Source organism: Heterodontus francisci, chromosome 38 (assembly GCF_036365525.1).
Source record: "Heterodontus francisci isolate sHetFra1 chromosome 38, sHetFra1.hap1, whole genome shotgun sequence".
NCBI classification, from domain to species: Eukaryota; Metazoa; Chordata; class Chondrichthyes; order Heterodontiformes; family Heterodontidae; genus Heterodontus; species Heterodontus francisci.
Window position 1 is genome coordinate 38,090,732 of NC_090408.1, and position 24,434 is coordinate 38,115,165.

The window sequence follows — 24,434 nt, forward strand, 5'->3', positions numbered from 1 at the left end:
CAGATTAGCAGATGTTAGGACAGATGGCCAAAAGCTTGGGTCAAAAAGGTAGGTTTTAAGGATTGTCTTAAAGGAGGAGAGGGAGAGATAGCTAGTGGAAAGGTTTAGGGAGAGAATTACAGAGCTTAGGGCCCAGCTGACAGCACAGCTGCTGATGGTGGAGTGATGAAAATCAGGGGCACGCATGAGGCCAGAATTAGAGGAGTACAGAGATCTCAAATGGTTTTTGGGCTGGAGGAGATTACAGAGATAAGGAAGGGGCAAGGCCATGGAGGGATTTGAAGACAAGATGAGAATTTTAAAATAGGCACGTTGCTGGACTGGTAGCCAATGTAAGTTAGCCAGTACCCAATATTACTCTCAACACAAAAACAAATTTTAGAAATATATTTCCTTTCTGGAGCTGTGTGGGACCCTAACTTGCCCCGTCCCTGAGGAAATCTTTACACGTTACAATTTTTCCAGCATTTTGGACTGTACTGTAATAGTCTTTTTGAAGAGAAAAATATTTTTTCTTCGAAAGGTCACAGATATCTGCCTCACTCCGTCCACTGTATGATACCTCATGCTTTCCAGTGTATTTCATCTCAGTCTTTCTCCAGTGTAATTTACTTTAATTTCCACTGCATATCTTCTATTGGCGCATCTTAAATCACTGAGACTCTCCTGTGCAACTTACCTGCTCAGTCAATCTCTCGTTGAAATTCTCACACCACACCAGGTGTTATATCAATACAAGCCAGCAGGAGGGTCAGCTGATCATTCATCCTCACCTGTGCAAAAGAACATTCTGGATCCTTCCGGAGCAGCCTATGTAAAGCAGCTAGGCAGGGTGGTAAGTTTAAATCAGGAAGAGAATTTTGTTCAGTAAACACTAACAAGGAAACACAATTCAATAATTTAAAAAAACACTAAAGATTGGGATGAAATTACATAAAATGATATCGAATTTACGGCACAGAAACAGGCCATTCGGCCCAACTGGTCTATGCTGGTGCTTATGCTCCACATGGGCTTCCTCCCACTGCTCTTCATCTCACCCTATCAGAATATCCTTCTATTCCTTTCCATCCCCCCAATGTACTTATCTAGCCTCTCCTTAAATGCATCTATACTATTCACCTCAGCTACTCCATGTGGTGGGGAATAATTGCTGACATTTGTTATGTATTTTGCTTCCAGTTTCATTCACTGCTTTCTAGTTTAATATTCACACATTCCCCTGATAGCCATGAATCTGACTGTGGTATTATGTGGAGAACCATCATATAAAAAGTGTATTTAATCAGGGGAAGGAATTTGATTATACTCAAATTCTAACTGCATCTCACGACCAACAATCTGCACATAGTTACCCCTACCATGTTTTAGTAATCATCTACATATTTCAGCTTCATTAGTTTGAGGAAGCTGTGTATGTATATATATTTTTAAAAATTGGTTATTATTATTTGCCCATGAGAAATTCTTACTTTAAATTCATACGTTTTAGCGAGTGAGAAAAAACCCATTATCTACGGCAGTTGCAGTTTACAATTCTGCAGCCTGATCACAAGCCAGAGCGGGAACACAGGGACAGATAGCATCAGGAGTACATCATTCACTGGGCCATTTCGGAGTGCTATCTGCTAGTACCCATGGGGGTCTACTCAATAGACCTCATTATAGAGTTATATATGGCACAGAAGGAGGCCATTCGACCCATCGAGTCCATGCCAGCTCTCCACGGAGCTGTGGAGTCAGTCCCAATCCCCAGCTCGATCCCTCATAGGCCCCGCAATTCTATTTCTCTTAGGTGGCCGTCCAACTTCCTTATAAAGTCATTGATTGTTCCCGCTTCCACCACCCTTGTGGGCAACGAGTTCCAGGTCATTACCACCCGCTGTGTAAAAAAGTGCTTCCTCATATTCTCCCCGCATCTTTCGGCCAAAACTTTCAATCTGTGCCCTGTAGTTCTAGAACCATTTGTTATTGGGAACAGTTATTCCTTGTCTAACTTATCTAAGCCTGTAGAGTCATTTATGACACAGAAGGAGAAATTGTTTTGTGCATCAGGGAACCTGCAGCTCTAAACAGTGAAATGTCAACTCTGTGGCCAAGTTAGTTCATTATAGGGCATTGCACAACTACGCTTTTACTTTTACACTTTGAAGATGATTATCTTTAGGAGAGGAAGGGAATCATTATGGGGTGTTCATAGGCACAGGAGGAGGCCATTCAGCCCTTTGAGCCTGTTCCACTATTCAGTCAGATCATGGCTTATCTGTAGCTCAACTCCATTTGCTCCATATTCCTTCATACCCTCATCTAACAAAAATCTAATGATCTCTGGCTTGAAAATTTCAATTGAGCCCCCGAATAAACACAGCTTTTTGAGGGAGCAAGTTCCAGATCTCTTTGTGTGAATTTTTTGTTTTCCTTATTTATCTCTTAAATGGTCTAGCTCCAATTTTAAGATTATTCCCCTTAGTCTGGATTCCCCCACAAGAGGAAATGGTTTTTCCTTATCTACCCTACCAAATCTTTCGGCATTTTAAACACCTTGGCTTAGATCACCCCTCAGCCTTCTACATGCAAGGGAACCTAAGTTTATGAAACGTGTCTGCATAATTTAATCTTTTTATCCCCAATATCATTCTGGGGAATCTATGCCGTCGTCCTTCCAAGGCCAATAGGCCAGAAGTGAACCCTAACTCATGATAGCTCATTCTGGGGTGACCTAAGCAGACCAACAAGGTAGGCCGAGGAATTCAGTAAGCAAATGCTGCCACTACTTAAAAACCGAGGAGTGCAGGTGTGAGGCCATTCTGCTCAGTCTGTGCAAGAGTGGGACATGGAAAAGCCTCACTGGGAAGGCCCAGTAGGGGAGGTAAAAGAAAGACCTGCATGTATAAAGCAACAGTCACAACCTCAGGACATCCCAAAGCACTTTACAGCCAATTAAGTACTTTTGAAGTGTAGTCACTGTTGTAATGTAGTAATCAGGGCAGCCAATTAGCATGCAGCAAGATCCCACAAGTGGCCAGATAATCTGTATTAATGAAGTTGGTTGAGGGATAAATATTGGCCAGCACGCCAGGGATAACTCCCCTGCTCTTCTGAGGTTGGGGTCCAGATATATTTTGGTTACATTTTAGGAGTTAGTGATGCTGATGCAGAGCCAAGTGTGATAGGAGTGTCCGTGTGTGGCCCTCACAGATTTCTATCCTTTGCAAAGTCATGTAGATCACCACTGGAAAAAGGACATTTTATTTCAGGGCTGGGGAAAGAGCAAGGGAGTGAGATAAATTGGATGTCTCTTTCAAAGAGCTGACACAAGCACGATGGGCAGAGTGGCCTCCTGCAGTGCAGTATGATTCTATGATTCGATGACCACAAGTTGGGAAGCAGTGCCCTTCACTCACACAATCCTGATGTGCATTGTTACTGTGTAAATCCCTGGACGGAGAGTGGACTGAGCATCACTGTGCAGCTCACCGACACACAGCAGCCCGAGGTGTGCCAGTCGGAAAGGCGAAAATATCCTGTAAACATTAGAAACATCTTACCTCATTAAGACATTCCCCGAAGCTGCCCTTCCAGCAAAGCTAAAGCGGAACTTTTTTCCCCCTACCTATTAAGTTGGATTCTGCTGAAGGTACCGGAATATTCCACAAAATTCTTGGATTGAGATCAGCTGTTCTTTTCTAGCTCTTGGGAATGCCTTTTTAGTAATTGTGTATGTGTTTTGTGTTTTCCTGCCTTCATCTTTTGTGTAATTGGTTTTGTATTTGCCCCACCTAATTACTGTCACAGTGTGAGTAAGAGATTGCATGCTGACCAGAAAAGGTTTAAATGTATTTTGGTCAAAATCCTGCCAACAAAAATATTTGTACATCGAGTGTCACAGATGACAGACAAAGTCTGTATCATTTCCAAATGTTTAATTATTTAACTGAGAGCAGTGATTGGTTTGATATTAAATACAAAAAGGCCCAGACACACAGTTGCCTGATTTTAGTTTCAAACTATTGCGAACAGTAGTGTTAGTGGATGCTACAGTTGACCTCCATACTCTATTGAGGACAGTGAAAAAGATTTACATTTATATAGCGCCTTTCACAACCTCAGGAAATCCCAAAGCGCTTTACAGCCAGTTAAATACTTTAGAAGTGTAGTCGGCGTTGTAATTGAGTAGAATAGGTCTTTATTCTCTGGAGTTTTAGAAGAATGAAAGGTTTTCTCATTGAAACATAGAAAAATTCTTAGCGGGCTTGACAGGGTAGACGCTGAGAGGCTGTTCCACCTGGTTGGAATGTCTAGAACAAGGATTCATAGTTTCAGGATAAGGGGTCAGCCATTTAGGACTGAGATGAAGAGAAAGTTCTTCACTCCGTGGGTTGTGAATTCTTAGAATTTTCTACCCCAGAGGGTTGTGGATGCTCAGTTGTTAAGTATATTCAAGGCCGAGATTGATAGGTTCTTGGGTACTAAGTGACTCGAGGGATATGGGGATAGGACGGAAAGTGGAGTTGATACAGCAGTTCAGCCATGATCTTACTGAATGGCGGAGTAGGCTTGAGGGGCCGAATGGCCTATCCCTGCTCCTATTTCTTATGATCTTATGTGATTTAGGATTCGTGGCAGCCAATTTGTGCACAACAAGGGTCCACAAACAGCGATGTGATAATGATCAGATAATCTGTTTTAGTGATGTTAGTTGAGGGATAAATATTGGCCAGGACACCGGGTAAACTCCCTTGCTCTTCTTCAAAGTTGTGCCATGGGATCCTTTACGGCTACCTGAGAGGACAAATGGGGGTCAGTTTAATGTCTCATCAAAAAGGTGACACCTCTGACAGTGCAGCACTCCCTCAGTACTGCAATAGTGTGACAGGCTGGATTATGTGTTCAAGTTTGGAATGGGACTTGAACCCACAACTTTCTGACTCCCACTACAGAGTGCAATCGGTCAACGTTTCTGATCCCTGACCCCTCCCAGTGACATCCGCTGGAAAGTGCATGGGTGGATGTCGAGTTGGGGGCAGGCACTAGCTTGACAATGGTGGCCATGAGCAATCAAGTAACCCGCTGACTCTCGATGTCAAAACTCACACATGAAGAACAGTTACTTAGCCAAGGTCCCAGTGAACGACTGACCCAGCATAGATCTGTAAACCCAGCAAGAGACAACGCCTTCAGGGGAAGAGAGCAGACAGTTCAAGGAGTAATAAAACGATATATATTTTTCTTTAAAGGTGAACAAAGGATGATATTTTGCTGAATTATGGTTTTAGCCTTTCAGTCAGGTTTGAGGTCAATGCATTAATGGTGAGAGGTGGAGATTGACATTTTTTCATTTTTCTTCACAAAAGGGAGATAATCTCATTTGCTGAGGAGGTAGCAAGGATTTTATTACATCGGCAAAGTGGTTGTGAAAAAGTGGCAGAATGTTTCATTTAGCGAGCTTTTAAGGGTGTTCTCGAATTGCCCTGTTCTATGGGCCTGCGTGTAAAGTTGTGCACTCTTCCAACTGAGAATATCCCATAGTATCTCCCTGCTGCAGCCTTTCCTCAGTGGTGAGTTTACACAGTTGAATGTGGGGCAGCTAGTCCACGATTGGGGAGAAAGTCAATGTAATTAAGCCCGGCCTTGGCCTCTCGTATCCAGTAATTGAGAGTAGGAACCCTGACAGGTGGCAGATGAAATTCAATGCAGAGAAGTGTGAAGTGATTCATTTTGGTAGGAAGAATGCAGAGAGACAATACAAAATAAAGGGTGCAATTCTAAAGGGGGTGCAGGACCAAAGGGAACTGGGTGTATATGTACACAAATCATTGAAGGTGGCTGGACAGGGGCATAGAGTACAAAAGCAAGTAAGTTATATTAAACCTGTATAGAACACTGGTTCGGCCTCAACTGGAGTATTGTGTCTAGTTTTGGGCACCACACTTTAGGAAAGATATGAAAACATTAGAGAGAGTGCAGAAAGGACTCACGAGAATGGTTCCAGGGATGAGGAACTTCAGTTATGTGGATAGATTGGAGAAGTTGGGACAGTTTTACTTGGAGAAGAGAGGGTGTAGAGGTGATTTGATAGAGGTATTCAAAATCATGAGGTGTCTGGACAGAATAGATAGAGAGAAACTGTTCCCATTGGTTGAAGGATTGGGAATGAGAGGGTAATTGGCAAAAGAAGCAATGGCGACGCGAGGGGTTAGGATCTGGAATGCACTGTCAGAGAGTGTGATGCAGGCAGGTTCAATCGAGGCATTCAAAAGAATTGGATTGTTATCTGAAAAGGAAGAATGTGCAGGGCTATGGGGAGAAGGCGGGGGAGTGGCTCTAGGTAAGTTAATCTTTTGGAGAGCGGCATGGGCCGAATGGCCTCCTTCTGTGCTGTAACAATTCTATGATTTCCCTCCTCAACCCCAGGATTGAGTCTTACGCCCCCTACTGCCATTCTGAGATAACTCAGCATGCATTGGGGATCGAGGCTGGGCCATTCCTTGTTGATAAAGAAATAACTTGCATTCATGTAGTGCCTTTCACAGCCTCAGGCCATCCCAAAGTGCAATGCAACCAATTATGTACTTTTTTGCAAGTGTTGCGACTGTTGTAATGGAGGAATGCAACAGCCAATCTGCGCATAGCAAGATCCCACAAACAGCAATGTGACAATCACCGGTTAATCTGATTTTTAATGGTGCTCGTTGAGGGAAAAATATCGTCCAGGACACCAGGGAGAACTCTCTTGCTCTTCTTTGAACAATGCCATGGGATCTTTTACATCCACCTGAGAGGGCAGATGGGGGCATAGTTTAATGTCTCATCTGAAAGACAGCAATGCAGTGCTTCCACTGCCAAGGTTTTGTTTTCAAGTGCCTGGCGTGGGCCTTGATTCCACAATCTCCTGACGTGTAGGCAAGAGTGCTACCACCAAGCCACAGCTTCAGTATGGTATTGGGGGAAGCAGACATGTCAGGCTGGATTTTGTTCCCAGCCCGACTTCGGGTTCTGTGGCAGGGGGTAGGTGGGGTGAGGCCGGAGAATTGGAGTGGCAGCAGCTGCCATGGGACCCGGTGACGGGATTGCCGGGCCTGATCTTCCCGGTGGCGGGGAATTTCCATGGCGGCCCCTCTGCTGCTCTGCGATGGGACCCGAGTTTGCATATTTGAATTACATACTTGCACGAATAAAAATGCAAACCAAAGTGATCTTACCTTCAGTTCTCGATCTTCAGTGCGGCATGCGGCCTCATGTGCCTTCACTTTCCCATCCAGGGAAAACTAGCGCCACCGAGGTGGGGAAGGAGTGAACTCTGCACTCTGTTAGGTTGGGAGTGGAGGGGGGTGGGCGGAAGGTTGAACTTTGCGTTATGTTGTACTGTTTCCAGGGCTGGCGGCCTTTAAAAATGGCACCAGCATCTGCTCCCTCAACCAAGGCTGCCCCTGCCATATGATTGGGGGGAGCGGCTGCCGTCAATATGTAAAGTGGCCGCCTGCCGCATAATCACAGTGGCACAGTGGCACGAGCCCTGTGGGGGATGTCCGCCATGTTCCGTGCCCACCACTGCTCCTGGTGGCGGGACAATAAAATGCAGCCCGCTATGTTAAATATGCATTGCATTGCCAGATGCTGTGCTGAACTCCTTCAGGTGCTCCATGCTCTACCCCCTCTCTCAAAAGCGCTGCCCATATCTTAGGGATGAGATCATGGGTGGGATTTTCCACTTTGGGAGGGGGTGGGAGGATGGGGCAGCAGTTTGAGATGGTGCTTTCCCCTCCCTCTCCAAACCTACAGTCGCTCTGTCCCATCGTCCTGGATCAGGGCTACATATGCAGCTGAGATGGGCTCCTGTTGAGGGGGAAATGGGAAGATGTTCCTTTACCACAAACCTCCATCCACTGCACTTAAAGAGGCAGAAGACCCCTAAGCATGGAATTAGCTGCTGTTTCTGTCTTGGGCTTGTGTAGCTGAATCTGGCCCCATGCTATAACCAAACTATATTGCAAAATTGCAATATAAAGAAGGTTATTAGATGGCAACAGTTAGTGAAATTCAAGTGCATTCCTTATGGTAGATTCACCCACTCACTCTCCCAGTAGAAACCTGCATGCGATAGGAAGCAGTCAGTGGAGATATGACTATGAAATGGTGAAGCCAACAAATGATCAGTGCTCCCTTAATGCACAGCAAGCATTATTCTGAGCCAGGTGAAAAGCTGCTTCATAAATTGGCCATTTCCGGTACGCCCCGGTACAACGCAGCGAGCGGCTGACCGTCTTCCAGCAGCTCCCACTGCTGCTGGCGACGTCCCGGCCGGTCATCCTAGGCGGTGATTTCAACTGCATCATCGATGCGGCTGGACGATCCGGCAGTGACGCCAGCAAACTGGACGCTACGTCCAGATTCCTAACAGAAACAGTTAAAGATGCCAAACTGCACGACGTCTTCAGCAAACCTGCAGACAGAACGCAGCGCAGCACAGATACACATGGTCAAGATCGGACGGGTCTGCCCGTTCCAGGATTGACTTCCTGTTTGTGTCCCGTGCTGTCACGGTCGGCTCCACCGACGTCAAGCAGGTGTTCTTCTCCGACCACTGCCTCTTACTGGCCGACTGTCACTTACAGGACGACCAGCAGGTTGGCAGAGGGACGTGGAAGCTCAAGGCTACACTGCTGACCCCAGAGAACGTTGAGGAACTCAAAAGGGATTACAAAGGTTGGAGGACTGTGAAACCCCTCTTTGAGTCTCCAGTTCACTGGTGGGAAGCGATTAAGGAGAACATCAAGAGGTTCTTCATCCACAAAGGTGTTCAGAGGGCGAGAGAGAGACAGAGAGAAATGTCCCGACTCCAGAAAAGTATGCAAAATCTGCTCCGGTTGCAGTCAATGAGGGTCGAGGTTAAGGAGGACCTCCAAGAGGTGAAGAGCCAGCAGGCCTCGCTCTTTGCCAAGGAGGCCTCCAAGATCATCTTCCAGTCCAGAGTCCGCTCCATTGAGCAGGATGAGACGTGCTCACGTTACTTCTTCCAAAAGGTACACAGAGAGAGCTCTGTTATCAGCAGCCTGAAGGAAGAAGATGGCTCGGTAACGTCTTCGCAGTCCGACATACTAAGGATCAGCAAATCCTTTTATGCTGGGCTGTATGACGCGAAGCCCACAGACAGCAGAGCTTCCCAGTCCTTCCTGTCATCTATCACAGAGGTATTAGATGACAGCATGAGGGAGAGACTGGACAAGCTGCTAACTCTGGATGAGCTGATAAAGGCCGTCGAGTCTTTCGAGACAAGTAAAACTCCCGGAAGCGATGGCTTACCGGTCGGGTTGTACTCGGCCCTGTTGGACTGGGTCGGCCCGGACCTGCTGGAAGTATACGAGAGTATGCTCCTGGCCGGCAGCATGTCAGAATCCATGAGGAAAGGCATCATCACCCTCATTTACAAGCGGAAGGGGGAGAGGGCAGAAATCAGAAATTGGCGGCCCATCTCACTGTTTAATGTTGACTACAAGATTCTGTCCAAAGTCATCGCCAGTCGAGTCAAGTCTGCTCTGGAGTTGGTGATCCACCCCGATCAGACCTGTACTGTACCCGGCAGGAAGATCTCTGATAGTCTCGCGCTACTCAGGGATACGATCGCCTACGTGCGGGACAGTAGGGTGGACACCTGCCTCATCAGCCTGGACCAGGAGAAGGCTTTTGACAGGATATTGCACACCTACATGATGGACGTGCTTTCCAAAATGGAGTTTGGGGAGGGAATCTGCAATTGGATCAAACTGCTCTACACAAACATCAGTAGCACAGTCTCAATCAATGGGTGGGAATCAGAAAGTTTCCCGATCCAATCTGGAGTCAGACAGGGCTGTCCTCTCTCCCCGGTCTTGTTTGTTTGCTGTATTGAACCCTTTGCTGAGTCTATTAGGAAGGATGCGAGCATAAGAGGGGTGACAATCCCAGGCAGCGGAGGCACTCAGGTGAAAATCTCCCTGTACATGGATGACGTCGCCGTCTTCTGCTCGGATCCGCTGTCTGTGCGCAGACTGATGAGCATTTGCGACCAGTTCGAATTGGCCTCGGGAGCCAAAGTTAACCACGGCAAGAGCGAGGCCATGTTCTTTGGGAACTGGGCTGACCGATCCTTTGTCCCCTTCACCGTCAGGTCAGATTACCTGAAGGTGCTGGGGATATGGTTCGGAAGGGCTGGGGCGTGCACCAAAACCTGGGAGGAGCGAGTAGCCAAGGTACGACAAAAGTTGGGCATGTGGGGGCAGCGATCTCTCTCCATTTGGGTAAGAACCTGGTCATCAGATGCGAGGTGCTCACGTTGTTGCTGTACGTGGCACAGGTCTGGCCCATACCCCACTCCTGCGCTGTGGCAGTCACCCGAGCCATTTTCCGCTTCATCTGGGGATCTAAAATGGACCGGGTCCGGAGGGACACGATGTTCAAATCTCTGGACAAGGGCGGCAAAAATGTACCCAACGTGGCCCTCATCCTGATGACCACCTTCGTGTGCGGCTGCATCAAGCTGTGTGTAGATCTCCAGTACGCAAACTCCAAGTGTCACTATGTGCTGAGGTTCTATCTGTCCCCGGTGTTGCGAAGGATGGGCCTGGTCACATTGCTGCGGAACGCTCCATGCAGTTGGACCGTGCCATACCACCTATCCTTCGTGGAGCAGTTTCTGTGGGAAAACACCTTCGACCACCGATCCATCAGGCAGTGGTCTGCACATAACGTCCTCAAGGCCCTATGGGAAAAGGAGACGGTGGATCCTGTCGGATGGTTCCCCGAGCAGACCGTCAAAGTCATTTGGCGGAATGCCTCATTGCCAGAACTTTCAAACCAGCACCAAGATGTAGCTTGGCTGGTGGTGAGAAGGGCCCTCCCCGTCAGATCCTTCATGCACTCCTGAAGTCTCGCCCCCTCCGCACAATGCCCCCGCGATGGCTGTGGTGGGGAAGAGACAGTTGCCCACCTCCTCCTGGAATGTGTCTTTGCAAAGCAGGTGTGGAAAGAGATGCAGTGGTTTTAGTCGAGGTTCATCCCAAGCAGCTCTGTAACACAGGAGTCTGTGCTCTACAGGCTGTTCCCAGGGATGCACACCGAGACAAACATCAACTGCTGCTGGAGGACTATCAATTCGGTGAAAGACGCCCTTTGGTCTGCCTGAAACTTGCTGGTCTTCCAGCGCAAAGAGTTGTCCACCACCGAATGTTGCAGACTGGCACATTCCAAGGTCCAGGACTGCGTGCTGAGGGACGCACTAAAGCTTGGGGCAGCCGCAGCAAAGGCTCAATGGGGAAAGACCACTGTGTAAGGTCCCCCCACCGAGCTGAACTGAGGGGTTGGATCCATGGGAAACCCCTCGAACTGTATCGGGAAAATTTTGTGTGCTGTAAATGTAAAAATGTATATGGCATGACATTGAAATGGAAGGGTTGTGAGGCAACTCATGATTGTACAGAAGGAAACTGATCACCCTTGCACTGTTTGTATTTTTTGACTTGATGCTGTTTTTAACTGTTTGGGAATGTAATTTTTACAGATTTTTATGAATAAAGTATATTTCGGAAATAAAAAAAAATTGGCCATTCCCTCTGTCAAACTCTTCAGTTGCTATCATTGCAATGAAATCCATGCATGAATGAAAGCCCACACACAAGGAAGGGAGAGTTGGAATTAAAGCTTGCAGTGAATGTTATACCTCAATGAATAGTTTGGACTTTGGACTGTGAGCAAAGGGCACCAGATGCAAGTTGTATTTCATGTGATAGTTTATTAAAGAAGATAAATATTCTCAAACACAAATCAAATAAAATTATTTTATCATAATCAGCACAGCACTGGGGCGGAAGAAGCAAGTAATTCAAACCCTCTCATAGGATTTCATGGAATAATTAAACAGTGGTTGTAACCTGGAGTTTAATAACACTGATGTCTCCAAAGACAGGATTACAACAACAGCTTGTATTTATTTAGCACCTTTAACATAAAAAATGTCCCAAAGTGCTTCACTGGGGGAAGGAAATTATACCAAGCAGGCAGAGTTAAGAGACGTAACTGAAAGCCTTGTCAGAAAGACATCCCAATGCCATTTACAACCAATTAACTATTCTGGAAGTATAGTCACTGTTGTAATGTGGGAAATGCAGCAGCCAATTTGTGCACAGCAAGATCCCACAGACTGCAATGTGATAATGACCAAATAATCTGCTTTAGTGTTGTTGATTGGGGGATAAATGTTGGCCAGGACTCCGGGGAGAATTCTTTCGCCACAGGATCGCTTATGTTCAACGGACAGCCGACAGGGCTTTGGTTTACCATCTAATCCAAAAGACAGCAAATCTGACAGTGCAGCACTCCCTCAGTCCTGCACTGAGTGTCAGTTTAGATTTTTGCACATAAGTCTCAGGATTGGGACGTGAACACACAACATGCTGACTCAGAGGTGAGAGTGCAACCTATTTTGAACCTATTATGGCACTATTTTGAAGAGAAGCGGAGTTCTTATCCCTCAACCAACATCACTAAAAACAGATTATCCGGCCATTATCTCTGCGTTTCTTAACATTATAACCGTACTTAAGATCAAACAGTCAAAGGTACTTAACGGGTTGTAAAGTGTTTTGGGACATCCTGAGGTCATGAAAGGTGCCATAGAAATGCAAGTCTTCCCTTCTCTTATTTTTGAAATTGGAGGTAAGAAACATTGCTTGGGTAGGGGATCTTTGGCCCACCTCTGACCTGCCTTATACCTGAAACTGGGGGCAATACATCCTAATGCAAAATTCACCAAAAAGTAAGTGTCCTATTGGCACAGTAAGTTGGTAAAATACATTTGTACCCCACAAATCTCCAGTCTGGGCCTGGCACATCTGCCAGAAATACCAAGTAAGGCTGAGGTGGTTCCCCACAGAAAGGAGGGGAGAAACTGGGGGTATAATAAAAGCAAAATACTGCAGATGCTGGAAATCTGAAATAAAAACAAGAAATGCTGGAACCACTCAGCAGGTCTGGCAGCATCTGTGGAAAGAGAAGCAGAGTTAACGTTTCGGGTCAGTGACCCTTCTTCGGAACAGAAGGGTCACTGACCCGAAACATTAACTTTGCTTCTCTTTCCACAGATGCTGCCAGACCTGCTGAGGAGAAACTGGGGGTGTTTGAGGCAGGGGGAAGGTAGGCCTCTACCGGGGTCTCAACTTGAGTGGTCAACAGCTGGGTCAAGGTCGATAGCCTTACACCAGGTAAGGGAGAAAGGCGCATGGGTTTTGGAGTATCTAAAAGAAATTAGGGTTTGAATCGGGATAGCAAATATACTCCCGTGCTATTCCAGTGTGAATCCTTAATGTGCTTGCATCAAATTTCTTTCTGCATATCCCGCCTGCAGTAAAATGGGAATTTACTTTAATTATCCAGAAAAGCAGATTGTAATTTTTACTGAAGACTTTTTGAAAGGAATTCAGCTAAAAGCTTTTATCAGTGCATTTTTGTTGGTTATAATAAAGGGAATGGGTTGCCATTGAAAGAATGTGTTCCTTTAACTTTTTATGGTCGCTGTTTAAAATTTCCTCCAAGCTGTAATGTTAAAGAGTGACACTGAGGTAAAGTGCACAGAGTAAAGCTAATGCCTTCTGAGAGTTAGCACGCAGCCAGTGTCTGGTTTCCCCTCCTCTCCATTTCGTTGACATCACAAGCAGGCAGGCAATAAGTGCTCGATTCATTCCTTGTTAATTCCAGCTACTGTCTGCTGCTGTTTCAAGTGCAGGCATTTACTGAGCTCCTGCTGGATTTGAGGGACCAGGGTAAGGGGAGGAAACACGTTCCCTGATCTACAAACCTCCTTGCAGCCTCTAGACCTCCTAATCCTAGAGGTCCTCCTACAAGAGCCCTCCTACCTCCCACACTGACAGTGGCTGAGACAGAGAGAAAAAAGCCCTCATCAAGTGTAGGTCGGTGACAAAGCAACACCACAGGACTCAGCAAGTTGGACTGTGAGCATTCCTACACACATGGATCTGTACAGAAGTGGCTTTGTTGTGTGGATCTTTACTTTGCTGCCAGGTGAGAAAGGGGAAGAGGTTTGGGGGAGGTTGTTGGTAGAGGGCAGTGGACAGTCTCCCTGCAAAGGTCTGTGCTTTTTCACACAAATAGGTTTGTTTCACAGCTGTAGGAAAGGACCTGTGTACTTACTAGTGATAGAGAGAGAGAGACGCAAGGTTCTGATTAGCCCAGTTTCCTATGGGAAATTGCAACGAACTCAGCCAACTTATAAATAAAAGTGGAAAAATAGAACAAGTATAAATCAACAGGAAGAACTTTTCAGAAGTCGGTCAATGTGAAATCTTTGCATATGTGTCTCTCTCCCTTTCTCTGTCTTTATTTCTTGACAGTACTTCGTTTATTAAGTAGTTCTGAACTGGAGTAAGTATTTTTATTCCTCACGGTGTATGCAGCACGTACTTTAGGGAGTACCAGTAAAAGTGGTGCGTCTCCTGTCACTATAAAGGCATTTGCATATGTGGCTACTGGAAGACTTTTCCAGGAGGTTGGATTATATTATTATAGCGTTGGGTTTGTTTGGACCATTTTTTAAAGGAACAGTCCCTTGCTTTTGTTTTTTGGTTTTTAAAGGCTCTCAATTTATAAGACCAACGTACAGAACTTGTGTACTGTTCTTCTTTACTTTAATTTCCTGTTGCTACATAAGCAGTGAGTGGGACTCTGTAAATAGCAGACTAGCTGTACTCTTTGATTTGACAGCAATGGGACCTTGAGTGATGGGGCAGGACGTTCGAGGCTTTGCATTGAGGTTGTGTGATTAGAAATGACCTCCGCAGCACAACAAAGAAACAGGACCGTGTATTTTTATAATAGTTATTTTAGAAACTGGATTGAATGATACAAGTGAGGAAGATCCCAAGTTGATCACTGATCTGTGCCGAGCTACCTGATCTCAGCCTCCCTGGGCTAAGCTGAGTAAATCAGCCAGAGTTCGGACTCCTGGTTGCAATCCAATTGAAAATTGCAGATCTGATGGCGAGGGGCGGACCTGACTCATGGGTGATGGCATTGTCGAGGTGCATGGGTGAAAAGTGTCCATGAGGTGCCAGAGGAAATGGTGGCTCCTGTACACCCTGATACACCTTGAGTCACACACATCGGAGGGAAGGGAGAAAGTTGGCATTGTTCAACAGAATTGTCAAGGCACCAGAGGTAAAAGGGAGAGAAAAAAGAAAGATTTGCATTTAAAGTCTTAGAAGAAGATTAAGACAAGTGGGCACCCTACATATGCTGATTCGAAGTAGTTCTGGATTTGTGCATCCAAGTGCAGTAAAAGAAAGATTTTATAGAGCACGTGATACAACACCAGGATGTCCCAAAGCACTTTACAGCCAATTAAGTACATTTTTTTGAAGTGAAGTCACTGTTGTAATGAAGGAAACGCAATAACCAATTCGGGCACAGCAAGCTCCCAGAAACAGCAATGTGGTAATGATCAGATCATCTGCTGTTTAGGTGTTGGTTGAGCGATAAGCATTGGCCAGAACACCAGGGAGAACGCTGTTGTTCTTCAAAATGGTGCAGTGGGATCTTTTGCATCCACCTGAGAGAGCAGATGGGGCCTCAGTTTAAGGCTTCATCTGAAAAAGGGAACCTCTGACAGTGTGGCACTCCCTTTGTACTATGCTGCAGTGTCAACCTGGATTATGTGCTCAAGTCCCTGGAGTGGAACTTGAACCCACATCTTCTGACTCAGAGGCAAGAGTGCTACCTACTAAGCCTTGGGTACCAGTCTAACTTGGTCTGTGATCTGACTGTGAGAGCTCTGACCCCAGGAGATGCGAGACTATCTCCAATAGCTGGCCTCTCATTGCTAGGAAAGCAGCTGTTGCAGCAGAACCCCAGTCTGGTGTGACGTCATATTTAAAAGTGCTGGGATCAGTGGTTGCTGGGATGGAGGGAGCAGGAATGAAGGAATCGATATGTCATTAAACCTAACTTTCAGGAATAAGACAAAGCGGAGACTACTGCCAGCTATCTCTTGAACTATGTAAGCAGGCTTCTATTTATATTTGGGTTTTCACGAAAGTATGGAACTGCTTCATCTCTGGGCTGAGTGAAGCCTGGAGCCAGCAGTTCTCCCAGTGTTCAGGCCAATATGTAACCCTCAACCAACATCACTAAAACAGATTGTCTGATTATCTGGCTCACCTTCCTCAGCTATTAACCTGCTAACTTGATTCATTGAGGCATCGACATTCACTGCAGGCTTCAATCCAACTGTCCCTTCACCAAATACCCCACAGGAAGGACTGGAGTTAAAGGCAATGGGCTAACCCGCAACTTTAGAGGCAATTCTACTGACTTCTCAGCCCTAAAACGTCTTCTTGCACCTGCAGTGTAGCAGTGCTCTTAGTTTGAAGGAAATGTCTTTGAGATGAGACAGTCATCTTGGTCCCTGTTTACCCGTGTGCATCATCGATTGTGAATCAGATTCCTCAATCACTCAAGGAATGTGTTAGGGAAGGAGCTTGAAGCCATGGAGATCAGGAAGATTTTTAGCCCAGTTATATGACACATTTTGCATGAATAGCAGGCCAGTTTTGACTTCATATTGATGCAGACTATATGGTGTAATGTGGGTGTGAGGTTGTCTGCACCATATTTAGGGAAGAGACAGGATGTATTTTCCATAGAATTTTACAACACTGGAGGAGGTTATTCAGCCCATCATGTCTGTGCTGGCTCTTTACTAAAACAGTCCAAAACTAATCCCACTGCCCCAGGCTCCCCCGGCATCTTCCTTAGCTTCAAATGTTTATCTGATTTTCTTTTAAACGATACAGTGGTCTCTGCCTCAATGACCCTCTATGGCAAAGTGCTCCGTGCTCTTACAACCTCTGAGAAAAGACACTTCTTTAAAGCTCTCCCCTTACATTCTCCCGGTAACAACCCATGACTTGAGCTATGTACCCACTGCAGTTTAATTGCAGCCGCTCTGAAACAGACTTGAATCGTCCGCCAGGGACCTGTAGCTGCACCAAATTTGTCCCTTGAACTTGTGCCGAAAGCTCCATCCTCCCATGTGAGGAAGGGGCTTCAGGGAGTCATGAATGGCCCAGGTCTGTCAGCAGCACATCACTCTGCCCTCTAACCAGCAGCTGCTGAAAGATGGGGAACCCGTTTACGCTCCTGTACTTTTGAATTACTGAACTGATGCATTACATCTGAAAGCATTTACAGATTGGTTTTAAAGCCCTCAGGTCACTTCCCACAAAGGAACAGGAATTTAGCACAGCTCCTTTGTGTCAAATTGCTAAGAACAAGATCCATTTAATTACTTAGCAGTTTGCCACCGAGAACAAAAATCATCATTGGCACCTCCTCAATGTGTGTTGCAGAACTTTGTGCATTCCGATCCACAGTTGCCCTGCTTTGGGTCTCTGTTTTGACAATATCATGCGTCACATTCTTGTATTACGAATAGGTTTCCATTGTCTTAGATTGGCCAGTGTCAGCACCCACAATCCACACCGTTCATAGTGAATGGTATGGTTGGCATCCTTCCATCTACGAAAGATGATGGACTTGCAGCAAACAATCCATTTAGGTGGGGTGTCTTCTCTTGGTGCACGTTTGCTGATGGCTGTGAAGGCCAATCCTTCAGAGGCAGGTTCTGCCACAAGTGCCGCACGTGAAGCTGCCAAGAGACGCCGTGAGTTGTTGTTTTTGTAGCCAAGCTGCTGTAGCAACTGGTTGTTGTGGTAGTGCACACTAGTCCACAGGATGTGTTGCCATTTCATACCTGCATTGTGAGCATATTGGTGATAATGTGATGCAACCACTGTAAGCTTTGGGCGATAAAGCCACCACAGGCTGGACCAAACCTTCTGTGTCATTAAAAATTACACAGAACAGTGCTGACATTTAAGTTTATTTTAATGTATTTGAATCACCACCACCTCACCCACCTTATCAAGTGTTCATAATTGATGCACATTCACAATTGTACTAACAGTGGTTCGGCAGCCCTGAGATTGACCCTGGAAGCTCATAGGCAGAAATTGCCAGTGCCCTTCGCTCTTTGACCTCTTTTATTGCAAAAAGAGTTGCTGACACTTTCTTTTGTCGTGTTTAATTCAATTTACTGCTTAAATTATGGGATATTTCGGAGGATTTCAAATGCTCCCCATCAACAACAAAGAGTTTACTGAATTTCCCGTAATAGGCGATGTGCATAATCTGTTGTATGAGGTGGCTTTGTAATTAGAATATTACAGGATGGAATATGTCCATTCGGCCCATCGTGCCTGTGCCGGCCCTTTGGTAGAGCTATCCAATTAATCCCACTCTCCTGTCCTTTCCCCATAGCCCTGTAATTCTTTTCCTTTCAAGTATTTATCTAATTCCCTTGTGAATATAAATATTCGAGAAATCAATTTCTATGCTGGTAGCAAATGGTGAGCATTAATTGCCCTGTCTACGTGTGCTCGCAACCTTGGTCTCATATTTGACCCCGAGATAAGCTTCTGACCACATATTCGCGCCATCACTAAGACCAGCTATTTCCACTTCTGTAACATCACCCAACCTCACCCCTGTCTCAGCTCATCTGTTACTGAAACTGTCATCCATGCCTCTGTTACCTCTAGACTCCTCGCTGGTCTCCCACATTCAACCCTCCATAACCTTGTGGTCATCCAAAACTCTGCTGCCTGTGTCTTAACTTGTAACAAGTCCCGTTCCCCTATCACCCCTGTGCTTGCTGACCTACATTGGTTCCCGGTCAAGCACCAACTTGATTATAAAATTCTCATCCTTGTTTTCAAATTTCTCCATGGCCTCAACTCTCCCTATCTCTGTAATCTCCTCCAGCCCCACAACCCTCCAAGATCTCTGCAATCCTCTAATTCTGGCCTCTTGAGCATCGTGATTTTAATCACTCCACTATTGGTGATCGCGCCTTCAGCTGCCTAGGCCCCAAGCTCTGGAGATCTCTCCCTACACCTCTCTGCCTCTCTACCTCACTTTCCTCTTTTAAGACACTCCTTAAAATCCACCTCTTTGATTAAGCTTTTGGTCATCTGACCAAATATCTCCTTTTATGACTCGGTGTCATACTTTGTTTTATAACTCTTCTGTGAAGTGCATTGGCATATTTTATTACATTAATGGCACTATATAAATATAAATTATTGCTGCTGTCTACATGGTTGCCTGTGGAAAGGTTGAGAAGGGGAGAAGGATGTTGGACGGGATCGGGTGCAGGAGTGGGAGAGAAGCCTGGTGGAGTGATCATGGTTGAGAAGGCTAGGGGAGAACTGGCCACAATCGGGAGGGGGGTGGTGAAAGCGGGGCACAGGCCTGCTCCTCTGGCCCAAAAGGAAACCGGAAATATAAATTTGAAACCCACCTTCCCGGCCTCTTCTTATTCCCAATAGGTTTGCTTGACGGGGGTGCCGACACTGCCCACCACCCCCTCCACCTCCGCCACTCACATCTCAGGTTGAAATTGTGAACCGCAACCTGAAGACATCATTGGACTCAATCTGCATATTTAAAGTCAGACTCTGCTTCCTTCCTGCGAGTGTCCTGCTCGCCTGTTCATATGAGCTGGTTAATCTTGGGTTATAGCAGGAAGGCAGCAGGATCAGTGGGGGTAAGTGGCTCACCTTATTTTAACTACCCCTCCCCAACTGCCTGGTGTCCCCCTCTGCAGGGCCAGTTAAAAGTGAAGCCAAACTATTTGTTTTTTTTTGTTAAATTCCAAACAAATTATTTACAGTCATTTTATATCCTTGTGAAACAGTTGGGGTTTGGCACCTCATGTGTACTCTGTGGTATAAACTCCAGTCACTCAAAGGGAATATTGGCAAGTTTTGTGGGCACCCCCTCCCCCTATTCCACCCGAGGCAGTCTCACATTCGCTTACATTGTTAACTGTGGCTCAGTGGGTAGCATTCTTGCCTCTGAGTCAGAAGCTCATAGATTTAAATCCCACTCCAGAAACTTGAGCACAAAAATCAAGGCTAACACTCCAGTGCAGTATCAAAGGTGTACTGCACTGTTGGATGTGCTGCCTTTTGGATGAGATGTCAAACTTGTCTGCCCTGTCAGGTGTTAAAGATCCCATGGCACTATTTTGAAGAAGAGCAGGGGAGATCTGCCCAGTGTCCTGGTCATTTATCCCTCAGTCAACATCAGAAAAACAGATTATCTGGTCATTATCACGTTGCTGTTTGTAGAATCTTACTGTGCACAAATTGGCTGCTGCGTTTCCATTAGAACAGCGACTGCATTTCAAAAGTAATTCATTGGCTGTAAAATGCTTTGGGCTGTCATGAGGTCATGGAAGGTGCTATATAAATGCAAGTCTTTGTTCCTTTTCCTTCAACTTCACACCCACTGCAGTATGACTACAAGCCGGACATCCTGCAAGGTCCAATGCTTCTTCATTGACATTAAAATGCATCTGCTTTTGGGATAATGATGAGCCAGGACCTCCATGTAGAGACCCGTCTGTTCCTGACAGTGACCAGTAGTGAGCAGTGGTGTAACCCGGGGACGGCAGACTTGTGCCTGTGGTACACTTGTGCCCATTAAGTCTGTGCCATTCAGGGGAAACGACCAGATGTAAAATGTTTACCTGTCATGTTTATGTAGCCTTGTAACAGTCACCATTTTCCAAAAGTACTTTGAGAAGCACTTTGAGAGATTTCCTCATTGCGATATGGTACTTTATAAACCCAAGTATTTCTTTATATGTGAGCCATGTGATATGGTCACACATGACAGAACATGAACCCACAACCTGTCCCCACTCCAAGTACACCCGCTTTTCCCAGATAATGAAATCACCCATACAGTCCTGGAATATCCCACTTCCTCCCAGTAATTTCCAGGTCTGCGGAAGAGTAAAGGTTTATCCATCCCATTTGCGAGCCCGTTCCTCACACTGTTGAATGAGCTGGTCATGACCTGGTGACTGCACAGTTACTTCTGTCCAAACCCGCAAACGCCTCTATCCACATTGTGCCCAGAAGCGCCTTTTTTTTTGGAAAATGTATTGATTTAACAAAAGAAATTGGATAAATTTCTTGCCCAGAAACATTTAATAATGTCACACATGCTGAGAGTGAGTTGGAACAAGATGTCGAGTGGCTATGCAGGAAACTCAAAACTAACCCGTTTAATGAGAAAGGGCTGTGACGATGTGATGTTTGCAGGATTGTGGTTTCTGGGATCTACATTAATTGAGCTGTGGAAGGTCTAGTAAATCTCATCCTGATTAACTTCATTCATAATTAGTTCAAAAGATCATATCAGCCTGGGAGGCATTGAGACCTGCTTAAGTTGGCCTTTTTTCTAAGCAAATTAAATTTCTCAGTGCAGAGAAATGTGAAGTGATTAATTTTGGTAGGAAGAACATGGAGAGACAATATAGAATAAAGGGTACAACTCTAAAGTGGGTGCAGAAGCAGAGGAACCTGGGTGTATATGTCCATAAGTCATTGAAGGTGGCAGGACAGGTTGAGAGCGCGGTTAATAAAGCATACAGTATCATGGGCTTTATTAAAAGAGGGCATAGAGTACAAGAGCAAGGAAGTTATGTTGAACTTGTATAAGACACTAGTTCAGCCTCAGCTGGAGTATTGCTCCCAGTTCTGGGTACCGCACTTTAGGAAAGACGTGAGGACATTGGAGAGAGTACAGAAAAGATTCACGAGAATGGTACCAGGGATCAGGAACTTCAGTAATGAAGATAGATTGGAGAAGTTAGGATTGTTTTCCTTGGAGAAGAGAAGGCTGAGAGGTGATTTGATAGAGGTATTCAAAATCATGAGGGGTCTGGACAGAGTAGATAGAGAGAAACTGTTCCCACTCGTGAAAGGATCGAGAACGAGAGGGCACAGATTTAAAGTATTTGATAAGAGAAGCAAAAGTGACACGAAAAACTTTTTCACGCAGCGAGTGGTTAAGATCTGGAATACGCTGCCTGTGAACGTGGAGGAGGCAGGTCCAATTGAAACATTCAAGAGGGGATTAGAAAGTTATATGAAAAGGAAGAATGTGCAAGGTTATGGGGAGAAGACAGGGGAATGGTACTGAGGGAATTGCTCTTTCGGAGAGCCAGTGCGGACACGATGGGCCGAATGGCCTCCTACTGCACTATAACGATTCTGTGATTCTGTGAAAAGTCACATTTGGTATTGACTGGTCTCTGAACAGTCCTGTTCGATTGGAGAAGTGGAGGAGTGGGGGTTCCCAGTATTAAGCACTATCACTGAGAAAAGCAGCAACACCTCCCCAACCATTTGAATCATCTGAAAAAAGGAAAGACTTGCATTTATATAGCACCTTTCACGACCACAGGACATCCCAAAATGCTTCACAACCACATAAGTACTTTTGAACTGTAGTCACTGTTGTAATGTAGGAAACACGGCAGACACTTTGCACAAAGCAAGCTTCCACAGACAGCAATGAGATAATTACCAGATGATCTGTTTTATTGATATTGGTTGAGGAATAAATGTTGGGCAGGACACAAGGGAGAACTTGCCTGATCTCTTAAAAAAATGTAGCCGTGGAATCTTTTGCATCCACCCAGCGGGCAGACAGGGCCTCAGTTTCACATCTCATCTGAAAGACCTGATGTGCCATTTCGACAGCAAATTGCTCTCCTTCCTCAAGAGCCAACCCGAATCCTGATACAAAACAAGTCGAGAGTTGTGGGTGTTGTAAGTGAAGATAACCAGATCGGAAAGTAACAGTGGTTGAAAATACCCAAGATCAGTTGTGACTCAAGGCTGTTGTAGGCTGTGGAATCCAGTGGTGTGCCCAGGGATGTGTGAACAGAGTGGAAGGTGTAAAGAGGTAAATCAGCAAGGCCATTAGTTTGCGATTTTCATGGGGAAAAAAGGCTGGAATCGCAAAATGCAGTTTCCTGAAAACACTGGAAGAAAGCCAGGAATTCCACATAATAACAAAAGAATTTGACATCCTTGGTCATTTTAAACTAATAGTTCGGAAGTAGTCTAATGTTCCCCTGGCCCAACAGAGACATCTGATAAACGTCTCTCGAATCATGAGACTCGCACAATAACTGATGAGAGAAAAAGCATCACTGGGTCAAAATCCTGGAACTCCCTCCACACTGGGAACACCTTCACCACACGGACTGCAGCGGCTCAAGAAGAGGATCAAGATAGCTCTGTCCAAACACTAAATCAAAATAGCAGACCAACAACCAGCAGCGCTATCTGTGGCTGCTTGAGACAGTTTCATCCAAAGCTCTGCTGCCTGTGTTCTAACTTGTACCAAGTTCCATTCAGCCATCATTCCGATGGTCGCTGACCTACGTTGGGTCCCGGTACTGGCAACACCTCAGTGTTCAAACTTGAGTTCAAATCCCTCCAAGATTTTGCCCCTCCCTAGCTCTGCAACCTCCTCCAGCCCCACAATCCTCCTAGATCTTTGTGCTCCTCTAATTCTAGCCTCTTGAGCATCCCTGATTTCTATTTCTCCACCATTTGTGGCTGTGTCTTCAGCTGCCTTGGTCCTAAGCTCTGGAATTCCCTCCCTCGACCTCTCCGCCTTTCCATCTCTTTCTCCTTCTTTAAGTCACTCCTTAAAACCTACTTCTTTGGCAAAGCTTTTGGTCACCAGTCCTAACATCTCTTTATGTGGCTCGGTGTTAAATTTTGTGATGCTCCTGTGAAGCACTTTGGGACACTTTAGTACATGAAAGATGCTATATTAATGCAAGTTATTGTTCTTTTGGTGTTTCTGTTTGTAATGGCACTGGTTTATTTATTCTACAGTGTTGCCTTCAATGATTTACCCAATGAGGCAGTAGTTTTGTCTGCTATGGTGGAAAGTTTGTTTATAAAATCCAAAAAATACAGGAGAGTGTTCGTAAGAGATAAAATTTGTCTGTTAACAATTTATTTCTTCTTTCTTTTCTTTTGGGCCTCAAGAAATTTCAGCCCACCCTATTTTAAAATACAATCTTTTATTTGCTGGTACAGCATGGTGATAGCACTCTACTTTTTTAGCCAGTATTGACTTACTTCAAATCTTATTTTTGCTGGATAAATCCACACCGCTTTTGATAAAATGCTCAACCATTTTCATACTCCTGCTGTTTGTAACTTGGCAACTGGGAGACCAGTGTCATAGAACTGGCTCTTTAGCTGCTCAATCCAGCTTCCTTATCCCGGCAACAGTCTCAGAAAAATTCACTCTTTTGCTGTTTAGTAGCAGCTTGTTCAGATTCGCTCTCGGAGATAGTGTTTTAACCAACATGAGAATCGCTCCAAGCAAGATACATAACTGCTCAACTACACCCTGAACCAAACCTCCCCGGAGACAGGCTGCACGCTGACTGAACAAACATCATTCTGATATTTGAAATAAAAACAAGAAATGCTGGAACCACT

General features: G+C 45.4%; 1 protein-coding gene across 1 annotated transcript in view; it reads left to right on the forward strand.

The window, feature by feature from the left end:
• The first annotated feature begins 13,827 nt into the window (after window positions 1-13,827).
• Window positions 13,828-24,434, forward strand: part of itga11a (integrin, alpha 11a) — a 138,557-nt gene continuing 127,950 nt past the window's right edge. Inside the window, exon 1 of the mRNA XM_068018134.1 lies at window positions 13,828-14,052. Within this exon, the coding sequence (XP_067874235.1) occupies window positions 14,001-14,052 (52 nt within the window). The 5' untranslated portion in view covers window positions 13,828-14,000. The remainder of the gene's footprint in view (window positions 14,053-24,434) is intronic.